Below are 23,104 nucleotides of genomic sequence, written 5' to 3' on the forward strand. Positions count from 1 at the left end.
AGCCGAAATAGAGACCTTTTCCGCGATGGAATTGCACGGAACTTTGGGTACACGTAGTGTAGGTAAAGAAGAACCAGATTCTATATGTATTTTGCTGAAATTCAGCCTAAAGGAGGTGATTAAGGGCTGAAAACAGAGAATTTACAGCCACCACACTCTACGAAGAGAGTACCTGCTGCAACTTCTCGCGATGAAACTTCACCAAAAACTGGCTATGGCTATGAGAACCCTTGTTCTAGACAATGGGAGCACGAGGCCACCACATATGTCGCAAGGGGCTGCTCTCAAGCTTCCATGGAGGGCTCCAATGCGTAGAGCATACTCACAATAGGGGGGGTAGGAGCACTGCGAACACTGAAAATGGGGGAGGGGAGGCTCCTAAATAGCCATCAGGGAGAGGGGGCGCTAGGAAGAGAGAGAGGGTGAGAGTGAGAGTGAGAGAGAGTTAGTTTGCATTGGTAAGTGTGCCACTTGGCACACTTACTTAATAATTTAAGTGGCACACTTACTTAATAATTAAAAAACCCTTCAACTTTCACTTTTTAAAAATCCCTAAGCTATGAATGAAATGTGCAAATTAACTCACAATTGCACACACAGATACTACTAATGAAATTGTTAGCTGCTCCCCAACGCAATGCTGTACCGACACTGCTCTGGCATTACCTGTTCGCACTTGTCGAGTCATTTGGTCCGGCATAGACAATTTAAAAATACCTTAACTGACTTATCCTAAGGCCGTAAAATGATTCAGTCCTTAGGGTTATTATTCTAAGGACCCCATCTCATTCTTGTGCTTGCACTAGCGTGCGTAATTTTCTGAGCCTGAAATCTGAGGCTATTATCTACCCCTTCACTGAAGACCCGATTTCCCAATCACTAGGGCTTCAGGGTATTTTTCTGCTAGGGTCTCCCTGAGGTGCTCTTGCCCAAACTTGGGCGCACCCAAGGCCCCAGAACTGCTAAATCTATTTTGATGTGCACACAACTAATTAGATAATTATTAATTATTTACAAAGTCTGACATAGTTACATCCCTCTTGGTTTTAAACAGTTGACCTCAACTGTTGAGCGTCAACATAACTGTGCAAGATGTCTGGGTAGTCCTTAAGATCGGACTCAGTCATTCACTTTGCATTTAAAGGAGTGTAATTCTTGAACTCGACTAAGAACTTTCGATGTAGACTCCCCGACTTGAGTTGTCTCTCCGAGTGGTGTATTATCTGTTCAGGTTGAAGGATTTCCTCAGTCTCTTCGACTTCTCGAGGATCTTCTTGTACTCGCGCCACTGGAGGAGGTCCAACATATGGTCGGAGGAGACTGACATGAAAAGCATTGTGGATGCGCCAGTTAGAAGGCAAATCCAATCTGAAAGTCACGTCATTGACTTTATCTGTAATTTTGAAAGGGCAGTAAAATCTATGGGAAAGTTTGACAACTTTCCCTTTGCCGACCCGCTTTTTAATCTAGCTTTCTCAAACTGAAGCAGGACATATTGTCTTTTTTCAAGGTTGAGATTCCTTCTGTGCTTGTCTGCTTTTCTCTTTTGTTGCTCTTGAGTACGAAGAATCGCTTGCTTTACTTGTTGATGGGCAATATCAATATTGCGCATATTTATCTGCGGCGAAGATGTTTTCTTTGGTAACCATAATAGGAAGTAAGAGTGGCTTCCCATAAATAATTTCGAAGGGAGCTTTACCAGTTGAGGAATGTATGGTATTATTATACGCAAACTCAACGATTGGTAAGTACTGTTCCCATTTGGATTGTCGTTCCGAAACATAGCACTTGAGGAGATCTAAAACAGTGGCATTAGCGATTTCGCTTTGACCATCTGTTTGAGGATGATAAGCTGATGAAAAGTCAAGCTTACTTCCCAAGTTTTCAAACAATGCCTGCCAAAATAGACTAGTCATGCGGGGATCTCTATCGCTGACAATAGTCTTTGGCAATCCATGGTGTTTAAAAATCTGAGCTAGAAATATTCTAGCCATGTGATCAGCTTTGATCGTCTTCTTTACTGGAAGAAAATGTGCTTGGTTACTGAATCTGTCTACTATAGTCCAGATGGCATCATTTTCATTCTTGGATCGAGGAAGATCCGTAATAAAATCCATGGCAATACTTTCCCATGGCGTGTTAGGCACAGGGAGCGGCTGATGCTTGCCATAAACTTTATGTCTGTCATATTTTACTTTTTGGCAGACTAAACACTCACGTACATGTTTTTCAATGTCCGCACGGAGTGTTGGCCAAAAGAAATACCTTTCGAGGGCACCAGTGGTGGAAGCAATACCCCGATGCCTGGCATAAGGAGAATTATGTGCTTCATACATCACCTTCTGTCGTAAGGGCTGAGCTATGCATATTGCTTGTTGACGATAGAGTGTATTATCCCTAATGGAATAAGGTGGCCTTGAGTGACCAGCTTGAAGATCTGCCCAAATTGTGGTGAAGTCTGGATCTTGAGGATACATCTCACTGAGAGATTCTAGTTCCTCATGATAAATTGTTGTTAGTGCATTGATCTTTGGACGCCTGGAGAGAGCATCTGCAACTGCATTCTTCGTTCCAGAAGTGTGTAAAATCTGAAAATGGAACATTGAAAAAAAGTTGGCCCATCTCATCTGCTTTTTTGATAACTTTCTCTGTGTGAGAAAGTAGCGAAGACTTTGATTATCTGTCTTGATAATAAAATCAGCTCCTAATAGTTAGTGTTTCTAAATGGAAAGAGCATGAATTACTGCCATTAGCTCTTTCTCGTATATGGAGACATGTAACTCTGTATCTTTAAGGCGCCGACTTTCATAGGCTATTGCGTGACCCTCTTGGTTCAAAACTGCTCCTACACAATCTCCAGATGCATCGCAATATACCTCGAAAGGTTTGCGAAGATCAGGGACGGTGAGAACAGGTCCGTGATTGAGTAGATACTTAAGCTTTTCAAAAGCTTGTTTTTGTCCAGACCCCCAATGGAATGGAATCCGATTCTTTGTCAGGTCATGGAGGGGACTTGCTATCGCGGCAAAAGCTCGAATGAAACGTCGATAATAGGAACAGAGGCCAAGGAAACTTCATACATCATGTACTGTAGTTGGCGTAGGCCATTCTACAACTGCTTGAATCTTGTCAGGGTCCATTCTCACCTGATTGTGAGATACTATATGGCCCAACTAGTGGATTTCTTTTAGAAAGAACTCACTCTTCTTAGCATTCACAAATAATTTGTGTTTGCGTAATTCTTCAAACACTAAGGCGAGATGCTTATAGTGTTCGTCTTCTGTCTCTGAGAAGATTAAGACGTCATCAAAGAAAATGCCTGTGAAGCTTCTATATGAGTGGAAGATTCTATCCATCATTCTGTTGAATGTGGCTGGTGCATTAGTGAGTCCAAAAGGCATCACTAAGAATTCATACAACCCAAAGGTTGTTCTAAATGAAGTCTTATGCACATCCTGAGGAGCTATGCGGATTTGATGATAACCGCTCTTCAAGTCTATACGACTAAAGACACTTGCTCCTTGTAACTTGTCAAGAATGTCGTTAATCCGAGGGATTGGAAATCGATTCTTGATTGTGATTTTGTTTAGAGATCTATAGTCTATGCACATGCGGAATGTGCCATCCTTTTTCTGTACTAGCAAGACAGGTGAACAATATGGAGAAGTACTAGGCCTTATTAAGCCCTTCTCCAAAAGTTCGTTAACCTGCTTGAGAATTTCCTCTTGCTGCATTAGACTAACTCGATAAGGGGGCTGATTTGGAGGAGAACTTCCTGGGATCAAATCAATTGTGTGATCCTCGGGTCGAGGAGGTGGGAGTTCATTTGGAAGTTCATCTGCAAAACAATCTTGATAACTTTCTAATAACTTAAGTCTTTTTTGCTCTAAAGAGGAAGAAAGTTGTGAAACAGACACATCTCTCTCTCTCTTGCAAAAATCAAGTACGCTGAAACACACTTTTTCATTTCTTTCTTGATGGCAATGTGATTGGCGATAGGAATACGCCAATCACCTGCATCTGCAAGTACAAGATACTCCTTTCCTTTATGAGCAAAGGATAAGGTTTTCTAAACATAGTCCGGAATGGGATGCATCTTGTAGTGCCAAGGCATTCCCAAGATAACATCGCATCCTTCAAGTGAAGCTAGTAAGAAAGACTCTTGATCCTTGTAGTCGTCGACCTTTAGATTCAACTTCCCTATGATTGGAGTAGAGTTTGAGTTCTGTCCTTTGAAAGCGGATTGTGCTTGAATAGAAACTTCAAAACGGTTGGGCTGCAAGTCCAGGTCATCAGCTAGCTTAGTAGAGATGAAGTTGTTTGTACTGCCAGGGTCAAACAAAATGAGAGCCCGTTGGTTGTTGATGCTACCCCATGCTTTAAGAAGAGCTCTTTCTTTTCCATCCTTGGTTGTATTTCCCTGTACATCTGGGACTGCATTGCAAGAGGGTGGTTGTGGAGGTTTGGTAGGACAGTCACCCTTCATATGACCAACTTGTCCACACTTGAAGCATCTTCCTTCACTAATATAAGTTCGCAACTCAGCAGGAGAGAGATATCTCCCTTTCTTGGGCTGATTTGGCTTTGCTTCTGCTTCGGAGGCGGTTCTTTTCTTCTTTGGCGACGAAGAAGTAGAGGTAGGTTGCTCATGGAGAGCCTTCTACTTGGCATGGTAAGTGCTTTGCTCCATCTTCCTGGGAGTACCTTTGTCATGTATTCCATCAGCTATGCGGGCTGATTCCATAAGTATCTGCAAGTTACCCCGAGGGTAAAGCTTCATAGCCTTTTGCAAGGCTTCATGCAAACCTGCTTCAAACTTGCGCATCTTCTCCGAATCGTCAATCTTCTTGAATGGAGTGACTTTCAAGAGAACGTCCCAAAACCTATCCACATAGCGTGGAACAGTTTCGTTCTCCGACTGTGAAAGTCGATCCCATTCTTTCTTTACCTCTTCCTCATAGTCTGGAGGAAGGAACTGTGCGTAGAACTCCTTCTTGAAAGCAGTCCAATGTTGGGGTTTACGATTTTCCAGGATAAGGGTTAACCACCAACTGTTGGCGGTGCCTTTCAGGTACATACTAACATGGCGAAGCTTGGATCTTTCTTTAAAATTCCCTTCAGCAAAAGCCAACGCTTTGTCATTATCACACCGCCCATTGTAGGTGTCGAATTTCACATCTTTGTTTCCCGACTTGAATGTTTTCTGCCTGTGGTGCTTCTTCTTATGATGCTCCTTCTTTCTATGCTTAGACTCCTTATGGACAAGAGTCTTTTCCCTTGAATGCACTTCTTGCTGCGACGGATCGTCAAGAAACATGTCTTCCGGAGCAACGATGTCATCCAGATCCTTCATGAAAGAGAACTGAGGGGAATCAGGGGGATCCTGCTCTTGAACCTTTGGATTAAACCGCACATGACGTTCTGGAGGTTTCCTGTGCCTCTCGTGCATGCGCCAGGTTTCAATCAAAGGATCTTTCCTTGGTTCTGGCGCCTTTGGGTTCTGCGGGATTTCTCCCGACCCCATCGGCATTTTCTCCTTCCGTTTCTCAAGAGTATGGAGAATCTTTTGGACTTCTGGATGGGAGAGAGCTTTTTGCAACTCTTCCACCTGCTGTTGAAGGAGAGAGAACTCTATCTCGCGTCCTCCCATTTCTGCAGTCTGCCAAGAGTCGTCAATCCCTTAAGGAAGAGAGAGATGACCTTGCTGTGATACCACTGTCACAAAAATACGGAAGCGTAAACTGACTTTTAATTGTACTTCAAATACTCAAGAGAATTAGAGAGAGAAAGAGAGAAAGCTTGACACTTCATTGCGGACCAGAAGATGGGTCGGGTCCCCCCCCCCATAAAGAGATTATCTTTATTACTAAGGGAGAATCTTTACAAGCACAAGAACAGGGCAATAGCCCGTCTTCTATTCTTTCTTTTCTGCTTCTGACTGTGAGAGTGCGAAAGCTACTCTCTGAATACTGAGAGGATCTTCCCTCTACTATGAGATTTTGGGAAGCTCTCGAAAACGAGAGTCTATCTTCCACACAACTCAACGGAAGCTCTCGAAAATGATAGTCTACCTTCCGCTAACTAAGTCCCTTTATGCATAGTTATTCCTGCAACAAAAACAAGGGAGAAATACACAAAATGCACGCACACATGCTTGCTGTAATTTTCTGCACATAACCTGAAAATGTTACCTGAGTACCTTCGAGAGCCGAAATAGAGACCTTTTCCGTGATGGAATTGCACGAAACTTTGGGTACACGTAGTGTAGGTAAAGAAGAACCAGATTCTATATGTATTTTGCTGAAATTCAGCCTAAAGGAGGTGATTAAGGGCCGAAAACAGAGAATTTACAGCCACCACACTCTATGAAGAGAGTGCCTGCTGCTACTTCTCGCGATGAAACTTCACCAAAAACTGGCTATGGCTATGAGAACCCTTGTTCTAGACAATGGGAGCACGAGGCCACCACATATGTCGCAAGGGGCTGCTCTCAAGCTTCCATGGAGGGCTCCAATGCGTAGAGCATACTCACAATAGGGGGGGTAGGAGCACTGCCAACATTAAAAATGGGGGAGGGGAGGCTCCTAAATAGCCATCAGGGAGAGGGGGCGCTAGGAAGAGAGAGAGGGTGAGAGTGAGAGTGAGAGAGAGTTAGTTTGCATTGGTAAGTGTGCCACTTGGCACACTTACTTAATAATTTAAAAACCCTTCAACTTTCACTTTTTAAAAATCCCTAGGCTATTAATGAAATGTGTAAGTTAACTCACAATTGCACACACAGATGCTACTAATGAAATTGTTAGCTGCTCCCCAACGCAATGCCGTACTAACACTGCTCTGGCATTACCTGTTCGCACTTGTCCAGTCATTTGGTCCGGCATAGACAATTTAAAAATACCTTAATTGACTTATCCTAAGGCCGTAAAATGATTCAGCCCTTAGGGTTATTATTCTAAGGACCCCATCTCATTCGTGTGCTTGCACTAGCGCGCGTAATTTTGAGCCTGAAATCTGAGGCTACTATCTACCCCTTCATTGAAGACCCGATTTCCCAATCACTAGGGCTTCAGGGTATTTTTCTGCTAGGGTCTCCCTGAGGTGCTCTGGCCCAAACTTGGGCGCACCTGAGGCCCCAGAACTGCTAAATCTATTTTGATGTGCACACAACTAATTAGATAATTCTTTTCTCGTAAATGAATTAATTATTTACAAAGTTTGACATAGTTACAGTTCTCTTAGGGATTCCCTGGTACCACAAGAACAACGGCGTGGTCGATTATCGAGCGAGAAAGGGGCCTTGACTAAAGAGAAGGGCAGAACAATTGTACTTGATATTAAACTGAAGGGCGAGTCTAACCCTATTGTATCGGCTTCGGCCATTTCAAAATTAATGAAATCAACTCTGTTTGTTTACTCGATCTTTATGAAAGAATTGAGCGATAAGGATAGGACAAATATGTCTAAACTTGATAAAGAACGCCAAGATTTTCTCCACTCTTACGCCGATTGCTTCTTAGAAGGCCTACCAGGCGAGTTACTACCTGCTCGTCCTGAAGATCATACCATTGATCTGATACCTGGAAGCATACCACCGAACCGGCCACATTCCGTTTGAGCCGAGCACAGAATGAAGAGATTATGAACCAAGTGAAAGACCTCTTGGAAAAGGGTCTTGTCCAGCCTAGTACTTCACCGTATTGCTCTCCAGTGTTGGTTGTTTTGAAGAAAGACGGATCTTGGAGAATGTGCATCGATTATAGAGCTCTCAACAAAATCACCATCAAGAACAGATTTCCGATTCCTAGGATCGATAATATACTCGACAGGTTTTAGGGATCCTCATACTTTAGCAGGATTGATATGAAGAGTGCATATCATCAGATCCGAATCGCGCTGGGAGACGTCTACAAGACAGCCTTTCGGACTACTTTAAGGTTATTTGAGTTTTTGGTGACGCCTTTTGGCTTAACCAATGCTCCTGCGACATTTAACTGGATGATGGACATGATTTTTCGAGAGTACAGGCTATTTGTTGGCACTTTCTTTGACGACATCATTGTTTTCTCCAAGAAAGAGGCAGAACACAGAGATCATGTGCTTCAGGTCTTTCATGCATTACGAGATCACAAGTTAGTAATTAATACAAAGAAAAGTGAATTTTTCCTACCAGAGATACACTTTTTGGGACACATTGTCTCAGTTGCAGGAGTTCAAATGGATCCGGCTAAGATAGAGACTATACGTGATTGGCCCGATTTGAAGAATGTCCATGAAGTTAGAAGCTGCTTGGGACTGTGTTTGTACTACAGGCAATTCATTCGAAAATTTGCAGAGGTTGCTTCCCCTTTGGATATCTTGACACAGAAAGGAGTCCTTTTCTCGTGGGAATCCACAGAGGTGACCGCCTTTCAGACATTGAAAGAGAAATTTACTACGGGACCAGTTTTGACTTTGCGATGCTTGTGGTCGTAGTCTGGGTGCGGTCTTAATGCAAGAAGGCCATGTCATTGCTTACGAGAGCCGATTGTTCGCAAGGCCGGTGATGCCAGTACAAATTTATGAGAAAGAGCTTTTGGCGGTTATCCATGCTCTTACTCAGTGGCGACATTATCTACTCGGAGTGGAATTTACTGTCTTTACAGACCATCAGAGTTTGCACTACTTCTTGTCACATAAGCAGCTTTCGGAAAAGTACTCAGTGGCGACATTATCTACTCGGAGCGGAATTTACTGTCTTTACAGACCATCAGAGTTTGCACTACTTCTTGTCACATAAGCAGCTTTCGGAAAAGCAGATGCGGTGGGCGAACATCTTGTCACAGTTTCACTTCCAGATTGTCCATGTGAAGGGACAGAAGAATGTGGTGGCAGATGGGAAACCGTTGGCTCTGGCTATTTCCACGATACATCATAGGAGCTTCGAGGATATGGTTGACCAATATGCCACAGATACAGATTTTGCATATATTTTCACACGGATACGGGATGGGGAGACGGTAGCAGGATACTCCATTCGGAAAGGCTACTTGATGAGAAAAACCATGTTATGCGTTACACAGCTGTTGAGGGAAAAGGTTATGACTGAATGCCACTGTCCACCTTTTATGGGTCACCGCGACATTGCTACCACCATGAAAGGGGTAGAGAGATACTTCTATTGACCGAGACTCAAAAAGGATGTGAAAGAGTTTGTGCGTAGTTGCTTAGTATGCCAGAAGGTCAAGTTTGACAGTCATAAGGCACAGGGATTGTTACGGCCTTTGCCCATACCCACCCGCCCCTGGGAAAGTATTGCAATGGATTTTATTTTTGATCTCCCAAGAACACAGAGTGGTCACGATGGTATTTGGACTGTTATTGACAGATTTAGCAAATAGACTCATTTCATTTCAGTGAAGAAAACAGTCAAGCCGGATCACTTAGCGAGACTGTTTGTGGCCCAGATCTTTAGATTACATGGCATGCCTGAGACGATTGTCTCCGACAGAGATCCCAGATTTACGAGTTTGTTTTGGAAGGCAATTTGGGAGAACATTGGCAGGCGGTTGCACTTCTCATCATCGTTCCACCCGCAGACTGATGGGCAATCTGAGATTGCAAATTCAGTGGTTCTAGATTTATAGAAGTTTTATATCTCAGATTAGAAGACTCAATGGCAAAAGTACTTACCTTTGGTGGAATTTGCCTACAATAACATGATACACTCTTCGACGGGGAAGGCGCCATTTGAGATTGTTGAAGGTGCTGTGAAGGTTCCACCCTTCCTAAGCACGAAATATAAGATCTTTGAAGCGGATGAATATATGCGAGACTTAGATACAGCTTTTACCAAGGTTCGCGAGACTTTGCAGAATTCTCAAGAACGACAGAAAAATGCAGCGGATCGCCATCGTCGCAACTTGAAATTGAAGGAGGATGATTGGGTGCTCTTACGTTTTGAGAAGGCACGCCTGAACAAGAAAAAGGGAAATGTCTCCTCCGATTGAAACTGCTAGATACTTGGAGGATTCACAATGCATTTCATGTGAGTCTCTTGAAACCTTTTAAGGGTGATGTGCTTGATGATGGGGAGCCTGATGAGCAACCCGAAGTGAAAGAAAACGAGGAGATCCTTGTTCCTGAACAGATTTTGGCACATAAGGATACGAAGAATAAAGGTAAAGTCCGAAGGCGGTTCTTGGTTAAGTTCAAGATTTATCCTGCATTGGATGCGAAGTGGATGGAGGAGGAGGACCTAGCAGATACTCCTCAGATTGTGAAACTTTACCTCGATGCTTTTGGTTTAGCATAGTCTACTCCAAACGGAACCCAGAATTCAGCTTGGCCGGAGATCTAGTGCAGTGGGATGCACAAGAGGGGAGTCACTCCGCTCCTTTGTCAACAAATGCCTTGATTTAGATACTAGAGTCACTGATGTCTCTTTGAGCTTCAGGGATACTGAAAGCTGACATTATTTTGCTATATGACTTTATGAAATGGAATTCCTGATTATGTTACCGATTTGTTCTTGACTTCTCTTAAGTGCAGGAACTGATAGACGAAATGACTGCAGCATTTTGGTCTGATTGATCTGGAATAGACATGGTTGCAATAGGGGTTAGTCAATCGGACATCGATGAGGTCCCGAGTGGACCTAGATGCGATTGCCAGCTACATTGCCGATAAATCATGGTTTAAGATCCGAATGAATGTTGAATGTCATGTGATGTCCTGTGATGTGACTGTCGATTGGTACACGTGCTAGATGTGTGTACCTAGTACTAGGTACTAACAGTCAGTGTCTGCTAAGACGGTTTATGGCTTTTGTCTGTTTTGCAGGCGTAATCGAGGGCGCACAAAGTGATGACGTGGCTATCGAGAGCAGAAACTACCAAAAACCCTAATTCTTGCAAACCCTAATTTCTGCTAGAAACCCTGATTTGCAGGAACTCCAATTTCTGGGTATCCTAACCCTAACTGCTGGCTGAAACCCTAAATGTGGTGGAAACCCTTTTGGCGGCTGAAATGCAACGTGACAAGCAGTACGGATTTTCGAAAATTGCTGCGGATTTTATGGACTTGAAAATTAGCTTTCTAGCGACGCAAATTTGGTGCTTTTCTCTACGCATTGGAGATAGAGAGAGAGAGGGAATACTCTGCTTTATTTTACAAAAGCCAGAGAGAGAGCTTGTGAGAGAGAACAAGTTTGCTTTTGATTTGAAGCTTTTTGGGGCTCTGCTTTTGGGCATCCCTTGTAATCTTTAAATAAGCTGTGAGGGGCTCACTCTGTAGAGCATCTGGACGCAGAGTCCGAGAGTGAAACCCTAACCGCTCTCTTGTACTTTGACATTGATTTAATACATAAAGAAATACCGAAAGGAGCGCCAGTCTTTGGGGCCAATATCTCTAGGCTCGGAATTCCGCCGGGCCAGTGCAAATCTATTGTGATTTGTGAATTGTTTTGAAGTGGTTATTTGGTGTTGTCGTGATTGATTCTTGACTTGGAGTGTCCAAGTCTGTTACACCTAGTATAACTAAGCCCCATCTGGGGGCTATGCCAATAAGACAACCTGAAAGATGGACTAGGAGCGACGGAAAGGGGAGAGTGACCGTAAAATGAGGGATCCGTTGCTGGTGATCAAACTCCTCAATATCGGAAGTCTGGTGTCCTGCGCTCTAAAACGAGCAGCGGGGTGCCATGGCCCAGCATGGTGAGCTCCAGGATGCTGCCGTCAGAGCCACCAAGCGCAAACTGAAGCCTCTCTCACACTGTGCCACGTGAAGGGGAGAAGGCCCACCATCTGCCCAACGAGAGTCCGGCCCAAGTTATGTCGAGTTGCTGTCTCAATACTGGCTAGGTCCTCCTTAGCCAGGTCATATTTTTTCACAAATTCAAGAACTTCATTCAGTAGAGTTTGTTCTATTCATCCCCTAACTATATGTATTGTTAAGATTAACTAGTTTTGATTGTAAAAGTTTAATTGGTTTTTCATTTTCCTACACTGGCTTATAGGTGGCCGTAATCAGGTTCTCTTCCTGGCTGAAAATGAAGCATCACTTCCCTGACCTCTCCCGGCTGAAAAAGGCAGGTCCACAAGGAGTTGGTGCAATAGATTCATAAATACCGGCAGCCCCTTCTAGTTAAGAGAAAAGCAGAATGAAGAGACCTCTCTGTGACGAAATGGCAGCCACAAATTTTGTGGAGGAGAGAGGTGGGAAAGCAGAGGAAAAAACGCAAGGCCTCATAGGCAATTTTGCACAAGAGGTACAATGCTTGCACATGACAATCCCAATGGGGAACCCCCTCCTGTACATGTAGGGGTCCTACAAGGCTGCTCGATTTTCCACGATTCATATTTGTGTTTACTTTTTGCCGCATCCCCTTTTCAATGGTTTTAGTAGCTCTTTACTTTATGGGGTTTGATGCTTGAAGGTTAACCACTGCTTACATTTTTTGATCTTGAGCATAAGCACACCATCTTTATGAACTAGCTAGTATGTGATTTCCATTTTAGGCAATAGTTATAAGTATTCTTGTTTAATTTTGTCACAGATGTTCATGTGTAATGTATGACCTTCAATCTGGTGATTGCAGAGCTCCTCTCAGGAATAAGAAAAGAAGTAGAAATGAAGCGAATACCATCAAGAGCAGGGTATGCAATGGAAGAGCTATATCGCAATTATAAACACGCTGTAAGCTGCCTGTTGCTTGAAAATCTCTAAGCATAACGTTCTTATGTGAGCAAGAGAACCTTAGCTGGAGTGTTGGTTATTTTGCAGGTATTGGAAGGTGGGGCCTCTCAAGATAAGATTGTTCAAATCATGGCGACTGTTCTAGATCGTGTCTTATTACAATTTGAGGTAAGTCTCTTACTTGTGGCTTTAGTTATTTTATAGGTTTGTAAGTGCTTCATTTATGCATTGTTTTCACAGGATCCATTCACATTTCCATCATATCATAAAGCGATCAGGGATCCCTATGATTACTACATATTTGGGCAGAATTATATAAGACCTTTACTCGATTTCAGGTAGAGCACAGCTGTTTTGTACTTGACATTCTTTTGTGCATGTGTTGTTCCTTGATATTCTTTCCCTTGGTCAGGAATTCGTACTTGGGGAATGTGTCAGTATTTGATGAAATCGAAGGGCGATTAAAACAGGTGGCTGTTTGCTTTCAAATCTAATCTTGATTGACATATCTTTCTTACCATCTTAGCTTGTGCATGCCTTGCTCTACGAAAAGCTTGAAAGCTATTTTAATTGTTAGCGTAGATCTTTGTGAGAGTAGTAGTGATCGCTCTGGACATGTGCTTTGCACTGACACCATTATGCAATTAAGTAGGAAGATGGAGTACATTTGACTTTGGTTCTCCGATAATTTATTTTTGTGGGAGTATAACCAATTATAGATATTATTTGAAAACGTCCAGTGTTAGGTAGCAGATACAGATGTTCATGGATCGAGTTAAAATCATGGAGAATGTGTTAAGTGACCTTAGGATGCCCTGCCATCTATTTTTGGATCTAAGTAGCTTGTAATCAAGCATTGGTCCTCTTAAGCAAACTGCTTAAAGGTGTTATATTCACTGATGAGATTTAATCCCCATAAAACTCTCAAATTATGATACAGCAAGTAATCTTTGTTAGTAAGCTGTATGAATTGTGTAGTAGTAGTGCCATAACTGCAATGTGGACCTCCTCGTGGAATTTGAGAATAGCTTCAGATTTTGGGACAGACAGACCAGGCAGGTAGTTTGCTGATGCATGTAGGAGTGGCAGTGCTGGATGTACATGTTGAAGACTCCAACAAACCTTGCTGATACATCTTCTACCGATAGTGACTTTGAGGAGCTTTAGAGGGGGCTTTTGTAGAAGAATGTGGTTCTCAGAGACTGAGAGGTCAGCTTGGGAGAGGTTGCAGGATGCTTGATAATTTTGGGAGAGTGGGTCTACCTATCATTTGTGGATAGTCAAATTAACAATGCAGCATGTCAAACATGAGAGTACTAAAAGGACCAAATCTTACATATGAATTCCGGTTTTTGGTGTTTGTACCTCACAGTTGGACAAAAGAAACCTTGGCATGCTTTTGAGTGATTATTGCAGCGATTAATGTAAATCTATACTGAGGGGATGTTTTTTTTTGGCCGTAATGTTGTTGAAATTTGAGTGTGTTGAAAATCCAATGAGGCTTTTTTAGGAAGGGAGAAGTTGTATTCTGACGTTTTTATTAGTTTGCTATGTGGTACTTCGCATGTAGATTCTAGCTTTTTTTTTCCTGGTGCTGATCAAGACTTGATGACAGTCACCAGGAATGACATTTTTTTGGGTCCTTTCATGCTCCCATGTCCCAATTTCCTGTGACGATTGTGAATTTGTAGTTCCAGGGAATGGAGTTTTAGGCCAATTTCAACAACCCATTCCCTGCTGCATTCCGTATGGCTGTGCTTGATGACAAAGCAGGGCTTTTGCTTGGCATAAACTGCATGTTGTTAGTGGGGATGCCATGGTACTTTTTCAATAGTATGCATGCTTGTCAGACTTATCCTGGGATCCAGGGAAGTGGTGTTGGCCTTCAGTCACAGACCAGGGTCAAACAGTGTCATTCTTTGGGTCCTCAGTTAGCACTGGACGGCTTATACTCTTGTGACGGCAGAGTCCGGATTATAGGCCCACATGCTTACGGTCTTGGTTGAATGCCTGTCTCATGCTTTCATGTTATATTTTGGTCTTATCCATGGGACTTGCGGATCAACTATCGAATAGGACGTCATGTGGATGATTGCTCATGCTGGTTTGCCGGTAAGGACATGGGACTATAACCCTTTGCCTACAGATATTAGCAAGAACAGGTTTTTCAATACCGAGGATCGATGATATACTTGACAAGCTGTAGGGTTCGGCTGCTAGGGCTGGACATGATCTATCCAGGGAAGTGGTGTTGGCCTTCAGTCACAGATCAGGGTCAAACAGTGTCATTCTTTGAGTCCTCAGCTAGCACTGGACGGCTTATACTCTTGTGACGGCAGAGTCCGGATTATAGGCCCACATGATTACGGTCTTGGTTGAATGCCTGTCTCATGCTTTCATGTTATATTTTGGTCTTATCCATGGGACTCGTGGATCAACTGTCGAGTAGGACGTCATGTGGATGATTGCTCATGCTGGTTTGCTGGTAAGGACATGGGACTATAACCCTTTGTCTACAGATATTAGCAAGAACAGGTTTTTCAATACCGAGGATCGATGATATACTTGACAAGCTATAGGGTTCGGCTGCTAGGGCTGGACATGATCTGACTTGCATCAGAAATGTACATGGACGAGACCACAAGCATGAAGGGAAAGGAGAGCGATAGCTGCTTGTTCATGTTGCTCAACCAGGTTGAAGTTCACTTAGTAATACCAGATCTTTTGAGATCTTTGAGATGTAACTTAGTCCAGGTGAAGGATGCAAGCCTTTCAGAACAATGGAGGCATTGAAATGCACAATTTTTTTAAAAATGGATGATTTATCTCCATTGTCACCATAATTCTAAAGCCTTTTCACAGTTTCACCCTTATCACAATCATTGTTGTTGTTAGGGTGAAAATGTGGTTTTGCTCACAAATCATCAGACAGAAGCAGATCCAGCAGTCATGGCTCTCCTTTTGGAAACAACCCATCCATACCTTTCTCAGAGCTTGGTTTGTACCTTCATCATCTTATTATGTGTAGTACTAGTATTCTCAAGTGAGGATGTATTTTCTGGTGAGGGATTGGATAGTCTTGATCCTTTGTGCTTGTTGTGTAGACATACATAGCTGGAGATCGTGTTGTTTCAGATCCGTTCTGTAAACCATTCAGTATGGGAAGGTAAATTTTTTGTGCGCTTGTATAACGTTCACTGCTTTGCATAAACTGGATTTGCAAGTCTGTCTCTAATACAATTCTCATCAGGAATCTACTTTGTGTATACTCCAAAAAGCACATTAATGATGAGCCGGAGCTAGTAGACATGAAGAGGAAGACAAATGCACGAGCATTGAAGGAACTGGCCATACTTTTGAGGTGCAGTTAGTGTGCCTCTTTCGTGCCATCCATATTTTGTTACTGGTTGACTGTTTTTTCCATGGTGTGTTGGTAGCAAGACTTTGGGTTGGACATGCTACTGTGTGATTATTGTCAGCTTTGCATTGTAGTACTTAGTTAGGGGAACAGTGTCATGTTTACACCCAGGAATCTTTTCTCTCAATGTTCGAATTGATATGAAGATACCGTCATGCATATACCTTTTCCCTGTGAACATATGATATAAGACCAAATTAAGCTTGGAAACAGTATCTAGTACGTTATTGTTCTTTGTGAGAATGTAATTAACATTAAGGTAGTGAGGCCTGCCTAAGGAAATTCCAAAGCTTAGTAAGTCACACACATGACATTGTAGAAGCACATGCAACGACACGAGGGATATGAGTTTTACTCAGTTGCCAACTTGAGAGCCTCAGTGGTGTTAGGTTTAGGATGGATGAAAGAGAGTCGCATTCATACTAATAGCGTGCTAATTGCTCAATGGAAATTGACTAGCGTGTAGATACAAAATGAACTTGAGTACTTGGTGAAAATGAGTACAAAAAGGATGCTTAAATAGCACAAAGGAGGTAGAATCTGCTTACCTCATGCATGACAACTTGAAACAACCTATTCTAAGAGGCAAACTTGAATTTGCATATTTAGGGGGTTTTATTCATGCCTACATGACTACTACATGTGATATTATACTCTAGATTTTCCCCACATAGGATAGCCTACGACCAAGGCCTCTTTTGGCAATGCTACACATGCCAGATGCCCAGTAGACTAGGGACATGCTCCATGATGACTCTAGGACAAAGCTCACAAACCTTACAACCTGGTTTGATTAGACTGACTCACTGAAGATACAACCTAATATCCACACGGGATGACACTATCCACATAGGATGACAAAGCCTCCGCTTAAATCGGAGAAGGTATGAATCTTTATAAATGCCATAGTCTTCTATACCATGAACAAGGTTGTTTTCGCCTTCTCGCTCCTCTCATTGGTTGCTTGCCTTTGGTGCTGCTACAACTGTTGGTGTTGCTTTTCTCCTTCAAATAGTATTTGGAAGGAGGATGACCCTTCTTCCCATACTTGCTGCAGAATTTGTTGATGTAGCAATTTTTTGCTACTTGTCTCGTTCTCCCACAATCGTAGCATTTCTTGACATTGGATGATGATGCAAAATCTAAGGATGGTGGTGATGGTTCTTCTCCCCTAGAGGATGATACGACTTAAGCTCCTCCTGACGATGTCAATGAGCCTTTTGTTTTCTTTTCCTTGGCTTGAAGGGAATTGATGACGCCTTGAACTGTTGGGGCTAGATCTTTCTCCTCAAGGATGGTGACTAAGTGGTCATATGAAAGTGGTAGTGCGCACAAAATGACGACCACTTTTTCATCTTCGGGGACATTACAACTGATGTGGGTAAGTTGAGTGATGATGCTCTTAAGCCTGTTTTAAGCCAAGTATGTTGCGTCAACTTATTTTACACATGCCTTTTCTAAAAACATTTTTAAGTTAATAATGTTTTGTTTTATCTAGTTTTGTTTCGTATCAAACAAAGTGATTTAGTTTGTTTGTTTGTTTGTTTTTGTTTTTCTTTTCTTTTCTTGTGTCCTTTGCTTTTATAGTTTTATGAGTGCTTTATTCCCTCTTATAATTCGTGAGTTCAGACTATTCTGAACTTATGAAGGTATATTTTTCAGTCATCTAGCGGACATGCAAATCTTTTTGATTTTCGTCCGAGTGGTGACCAGTTGTTGAGCTTCATGAAGATATATTGGGAGGGTGTGCATACCCCAACAGCTACCGATCTTATACTCATGTGTGTGTCGATGTGATTTTATGTGTGTATTACTTTTATTCCTTGGTTGAAATAAACTTTTTTTATAAGTAATGGGTCTTTTTGTAATTTTGGTTGTATCCTGATTTATTGTGTAGAGCTTCTTTTCGTCTTGATTTTGGTTTGTTTGAGTGTTATGTTTTTTATTTTTTAATTTGTCTTGATTTATCTATTTGTTGTTTTTTGCTTTTGATTTTGTGTGTGTGCGTGTGTGTATTTGGTTGTTGTAGTGAGAAAGTTATAAATCTAACTTTGTAGTTGGCATGTTTTTAATAAATAATATTTTTCTCTTAAATCTCTTAAAAAATAAAAATAACATCTTAATTTGGGTCCTATGGATCAAGGGTTTTTTGTGCAGTTTCATGAAATATCTCTTGTGAGAGGAGAGGTTGAGTAGTGATTCTAGCAAGGGATCACGGGCACTCGATTTCACACTATTGTCGATGATCTTTTGAGTGTAGCAAGCAGCCTTATTTAAGGACCTCACTGCTTGGCAGCAGCCCTGCTATACAAATGAGGGGTGTGGCTAGTACTAATCTAGCCTTAGGATCTTTAGCCTAGAGGTGGGCGTTGATCTGAAACACTGACCTTACTACAAAAATGAAAAACACTTTTACTTCTTCTTCAGCTTCAACCAGCAATGTTGATGACTCTCAGGTATGTCTTTTCGACCCTTCTTTCTTTTTAGTAGCTAGAAGTAGTCATAATCTGTATCAAGAAAGATTTAAATTTTTAGCTAAGTCTAATTTGAAGAATTTGCATGTTTTTGGTGATGGTCCTATTCGTTGGGCTTCTTTTAAGAATGTCTTAGTTAGTACTCATTACAGAAGTTCTTCCATAAAAGCCCTCAATCGTTTGAGGCGTTTAAGGAAAAAAACATCTTGCGGTAGATCGTCCTCTAAGTCCAGTTCATACCTCTCAAGTTATTTATGTTGTTTATAATATTCACGATAGTTCTATGATGTATGTTGGCCAAACCTTTCGAACAACTTTTGTTCGTTTTCAGGAACATGTAAGAGAAGCGAGAAAACTTCAAAGTAAGAGCACCGTACGTGAAAGTGTGAAACCCTTGTATGCGGCAATAGCAAAACATGGGTTTGAGTCTTTCCGTTGTTTTCCCATTGAGCACATAGAAGGTAATTTTAGAAACTCTAAAGAGTTCTATAAATCAGCGTGGCCTCGAGAGTTGTTTTGGATAAGAACTTTGCATACTTTTTTCCCTAAAGGTTTCAACTTGGAAGGAAAGTCTTTTTTACGTAAAAAAAAGACAATTTACCATAAGAAACCTATGCTTTGGCGAAGGCATCCCAAACCCTAGTTAGTTCTCCCTTCAAGTCAGTTTAAAATAACTTGGATTCCTAAAGGTTCTTGTTCATATCTGCCTTCTATCCTTGAAATCAATCCAGTTGTTTTGCACAACACTATTTCTAGTAGAGTACAAGGTCTCCCTAGGGCTTCAATCTCTAGAATTGAGAGTGATGACCCTTCTAACCATAGAATTTTTGCTTATAGAGATTTCAAACGGAGATTGATTTACCTATCTAGAGCCATGGAATTGGGTTCTTTTTCTTATAAAATATTTGAAAGGTATAATATAAGGATCCTATTTAAGCTCTTGTATACCCTTGAGAACTACACTTATGAAGATTTGGAGCTAAGAGAGTCTCATAGTACTCAACTTCGAGTACTGTTAGGCAAATTTCTGAAGTCCAAATGTCCTAGTCTGAAAAATCCCTTGGTTGGAAAGAAAGATTTGTTGATAACTATCTTTACCTCCCTTGACTTAGACAAGATTGGATTAAGCTCTATTTTGAGATCTCAAGAAGCTTTGGATGCTCTCCCTCCTTGTGTGAGAAAGGTATGGAACCATCCTGTCGTAGCTTTCAAATATGTGAAAACTTTAGGACAAAAATTTTTCAACTATAGTGACATAGGACGTAATCTTAAAAAGCAAGAGAGGCTAGCAATCTCAAGTATTGATTGCCCTTGTAGTAAAACTGCCTTTTCTTCTTACGTAAATGGAGCTTTGGGTCATGTAGTTACTGCCGATTGTTCTATCCTTCCTTCGGATTCCTTGAAAGACCTTTTCTCAAGAGGTACTAAATATAGGCTCCCTTCCTCAAACGACTCTTGCCTTCTCAAAGCCATAGAAAAAGGAATTTCTAGTTTCGTAGTAAAGTTTGAGGAGTCTTTAGGAGTTCAAGGTATTTTTACCCATTGGAAGTCTGTAATCCTCAAGAAAGCTTCTTTGAAATTAGCATCTTGCTCTCGGAACGTTTCTTCAGGAAGGAATAGCTTATCTTCTTCTGATCGTGATGCTATTAGGAAATTTCATCGTGATTTTGTAATCTCTTATGTAGATAAGTGCTCTAAAAACTTTGTTGTTACGTGAAGTAAAGTTCTATTTAGAATGCTTGTTAAGTGAAGTAAACTCTCAGACTTATAGTGATTGTGATCTTTCAATGCAAGAAGTTATCTTGAAACATCAAGACTTTTGTAAGTCTTTTGGTTTCAAGTGCCAGCCTAAATTACCTTTTTTATATACCGTTTGGAAGTTCCACAAGAACCCTATAAAGCCTAGATTTATAGCTGCTTCTTGTAACACCTCTTTGACCGAGGTTTCCAAATGGCTTAGTTATTGTTTTAAAGCCATTTTACCTAGTGTAAATGAATTGTGGAATAATATGCTAAAGGAAGCTGACGTACCTACCGATTCAAGTTGGATTTTAAATGATTCAGTAGGTGTGATTCCTGTTTTAAAGTTTTTGAACTCTTCAAGAAGCCTTAAGGAGAAATCTTCTTCTTTATGTCTCCAAACTTTTGACTTTACAACGCTATACACGAAGCTAAATTTGGAGGACCTTAAATTTAGAGTCAGGTCTCTTATTTCAAAAGTTTTTGCGTACAGGCTTGAGAAGGATAGGTACAAGGCATTGCTAGTAGAAAAGTCAGCCTTGAACTTTGACTTCTTATGGCTGAAAAATAAGAATGTAGATGTAGACAAAGGAAGAAAGAGATTCACGAGGATTGTAGATGACATTGACATCATATCTTGGTTAGATTTACTTTTGGACAATTTATATATAACCATCGGCGACTCTCTTTTCAAGCAAACAATTGGTATCCCTGTGGGCACCAATTGTGCTGTTTTTCTTGCTAATTTCTATCTTTTTACTTATGAGTTTGATTTTATGGAGCGTCTTGTCCTTGCTAACACTTGCCCAATATTTTTGCACAAGTTATGCAATGTAAGACGCTTTGTAGATGATCTTTTTGTCCTTGACGTTCCTTCTTATCAAGATTTTATGTACTTGAATTCGAGTTCCGTAGGTGGAGGAATTTATCCCAAGGAGTTTTGTGAACTTAACTGTACCACAAATAGTGATTGTTGTGCCTTTTTAGACCTTAAGATTTTTCAGACTCCCTTGGGATTAGAAGTAGATATCTATGATAAGTGCCTCGAACCAGAATATGTCAATCTAAAAATCATCCGTATGCCTCACATTTCTTCGAACATTTCTCTTTTAGCTAAGTACGGTGTCATTTGCTCTCAACTATTTAGATTTTCTCGTCTATGTTCTAGTAAATCTACTTTTGTTGTTCAATCTTGCAATCTTATTTCTTACTAGTTGAAAAAGGATACTCATTCAAAAGAATCATGAAAAAAGTTCGTTCATTTTTGTATCGTAGTAAGTTTATTTTTAGTGTTTCTTCCTTTGGAATGTTCAAGATAATCAGTAGTAAATTCAATAGAAGTGGGGAGCTAAAAAACCCACTTATTGTTTGACTTAATAACACCTTATGTTGTTGTTTTGATCTTTAGCGCTACTAGTATTTTCACTATAGCTTGACAATTGCTAGCCTTTATCATGGCTGAGTATGCCCATCACCTCCGGAGGGTGATAGAAACTCAGCTCGTTGGTTTTGTAAAGTACGTTCAAAGCATGAATGACCTCTATATAAACCTGCACCTACTCTTGGGCACTGACGACGTGAGTAGGGATGTCATAGCTGTTGTCCAAGCTATGCATGATAAAGGTGATAATCTTATTCTTCCTGTTTGGACAAGCAGTGAAGTTGAGATCACATATTGTCAAGTTTGGTTCTTTGCTCTTCGTAGGTTTGGTTCTTGACTATCCACCTATAGAAACCTCCTTATAGAGTTTCTCAAGGCTAAGAAAGCAAAAACAATAGTCACAAATGGGAACGCAAACGAACAATTAATAAGCTGAAAATAAATAGAACTTGACCGAGGGAGAGAAGGGAGAAGATTGACGTAGTGATTGGGACCAAAATATGGGCTCCCCCCCCCCCCCCCCAGAGAGAAGGGTGAGGAGTTTCTCCACCATCTTTAAAAGTATTCAATGAGGAGGCGAGGCCCTAGTACGGGTAATAGCCATAGCTATTCCATGTGGCAAATGATGGTGGTGGCGGCCACTAGGAAATAGGGTGTGCAAGTGGAGGTCCCGAGGCCGAAGCCTCCTTGCTCCTTCTCCGTGATGGAGTACGTGCAAAAAGCATGCACACAATGGCAAAGAAGCGTAGATCTTATGCATAACCAATACTTGACGCTCCTAGCACGGAGAGCAACCTCTATACGCCAACTTGTCGCACTCACTTGCAGTTCTGTCACCGTAGAGTCTCCTTGTTGTAGCGCTGGCTCAACATGCTGAGAGTGGGGGCGCGTTGTAGCTTTCATAGGCCCCGGGAGGTGGCAGAAATAGCAGAGGGGGCAGCCGCTTTTCTTGCCAATAGTAGTGGGTGGAGGCCCGGCTGGAATAGGATGAGGAGAGAGAGAACTCTGGTGGCAATTTAGAGAGAGAAGAGATTTCAGCGTGCAAGGGGCGGCCCTCTTCTAATTTGCTTTATTTTAATAAGTGGGCTGCCCACTTATTAAGCTGGCAGCCGGCCACTTATTAAAATAAGTGTGAACTTGTTTAAAGACTTGTGAGCTGAAAACTAATGCTTACACAACACTCCCCAAGTGTCCCCGGATGCAACCTCATGCACAGATGCAGTGCAGACATAGATAAGTGTCACAGAAACAGAATCGTGAACTCATAAATTTAAAACTGATCTACTTTTTCGAATGGAATTCAGCCACGACATAAATTTTTTTGGGTAAAATTATGCAAAAAATCGACACGGCAATAGGGACCAAAAGATGGGCAGGTCCCCCCCCTTGAAGGAAATTTTCTTATTATTTCTGAACTGT

General features: G+C 41.6%; 1 protein-coding gene across 1 annotated transcript in view; it reads left to right on the plus strand.

Moving 5' to 3' along the window:
- LOC147462004 (glycerol-3-phosphate acyltransferase, chloroplastic-like) overlaps positions 1–23,104 on the plus strand; it is a 114,919-nt gene that overhangs the window by 34,324 nt on the left and 57,491 nt on the right. Inside the window, exons 2-8 of the mRNA XM_086509478.1 lie at positions 12,575–12,672; positions 12,760–12,840; positions 12,913–13,010; positions 13,085–13,142; positions 15,568–15,669; positions 15,777–15,838; positions 15,923–16,033. Coding sequence (XP_086365604.1) covers positions 12,575–12,672; positions 12,760–12,840; positions 12,913–13,010; positions 13,085–13,142; positions 15,568–15,669; positions 15,777–15,838; positions 15,923–16,033 — 610 coding nt within the window. The remainder of the gene's footprint in view (positions 1–12,574; positions 12,673–12,759; positions 12,841–12,912; positions 13,011–13,084; positions 13,143–15,567; positions 15,670–15,776; positions 15,839–15,922; positions 16,034–23,104) is intronic.

The sequence above is a fragment of the Adiantum capillus-veneris genome, chromosome 3 (assembly GCF_014529385.1).
Source record: "Adiantum capillus-veneris isolate H3 chromosome 3, ASM1452938v2, whole genome shotgun sequence".
Lineage (NCBI taxonomy): Eukaryota > Viridiplantae > Streptophyta > Polypodiopsida > Polypodiales > Pteridaceae > Adiantum > Adiantum capillus-veneris.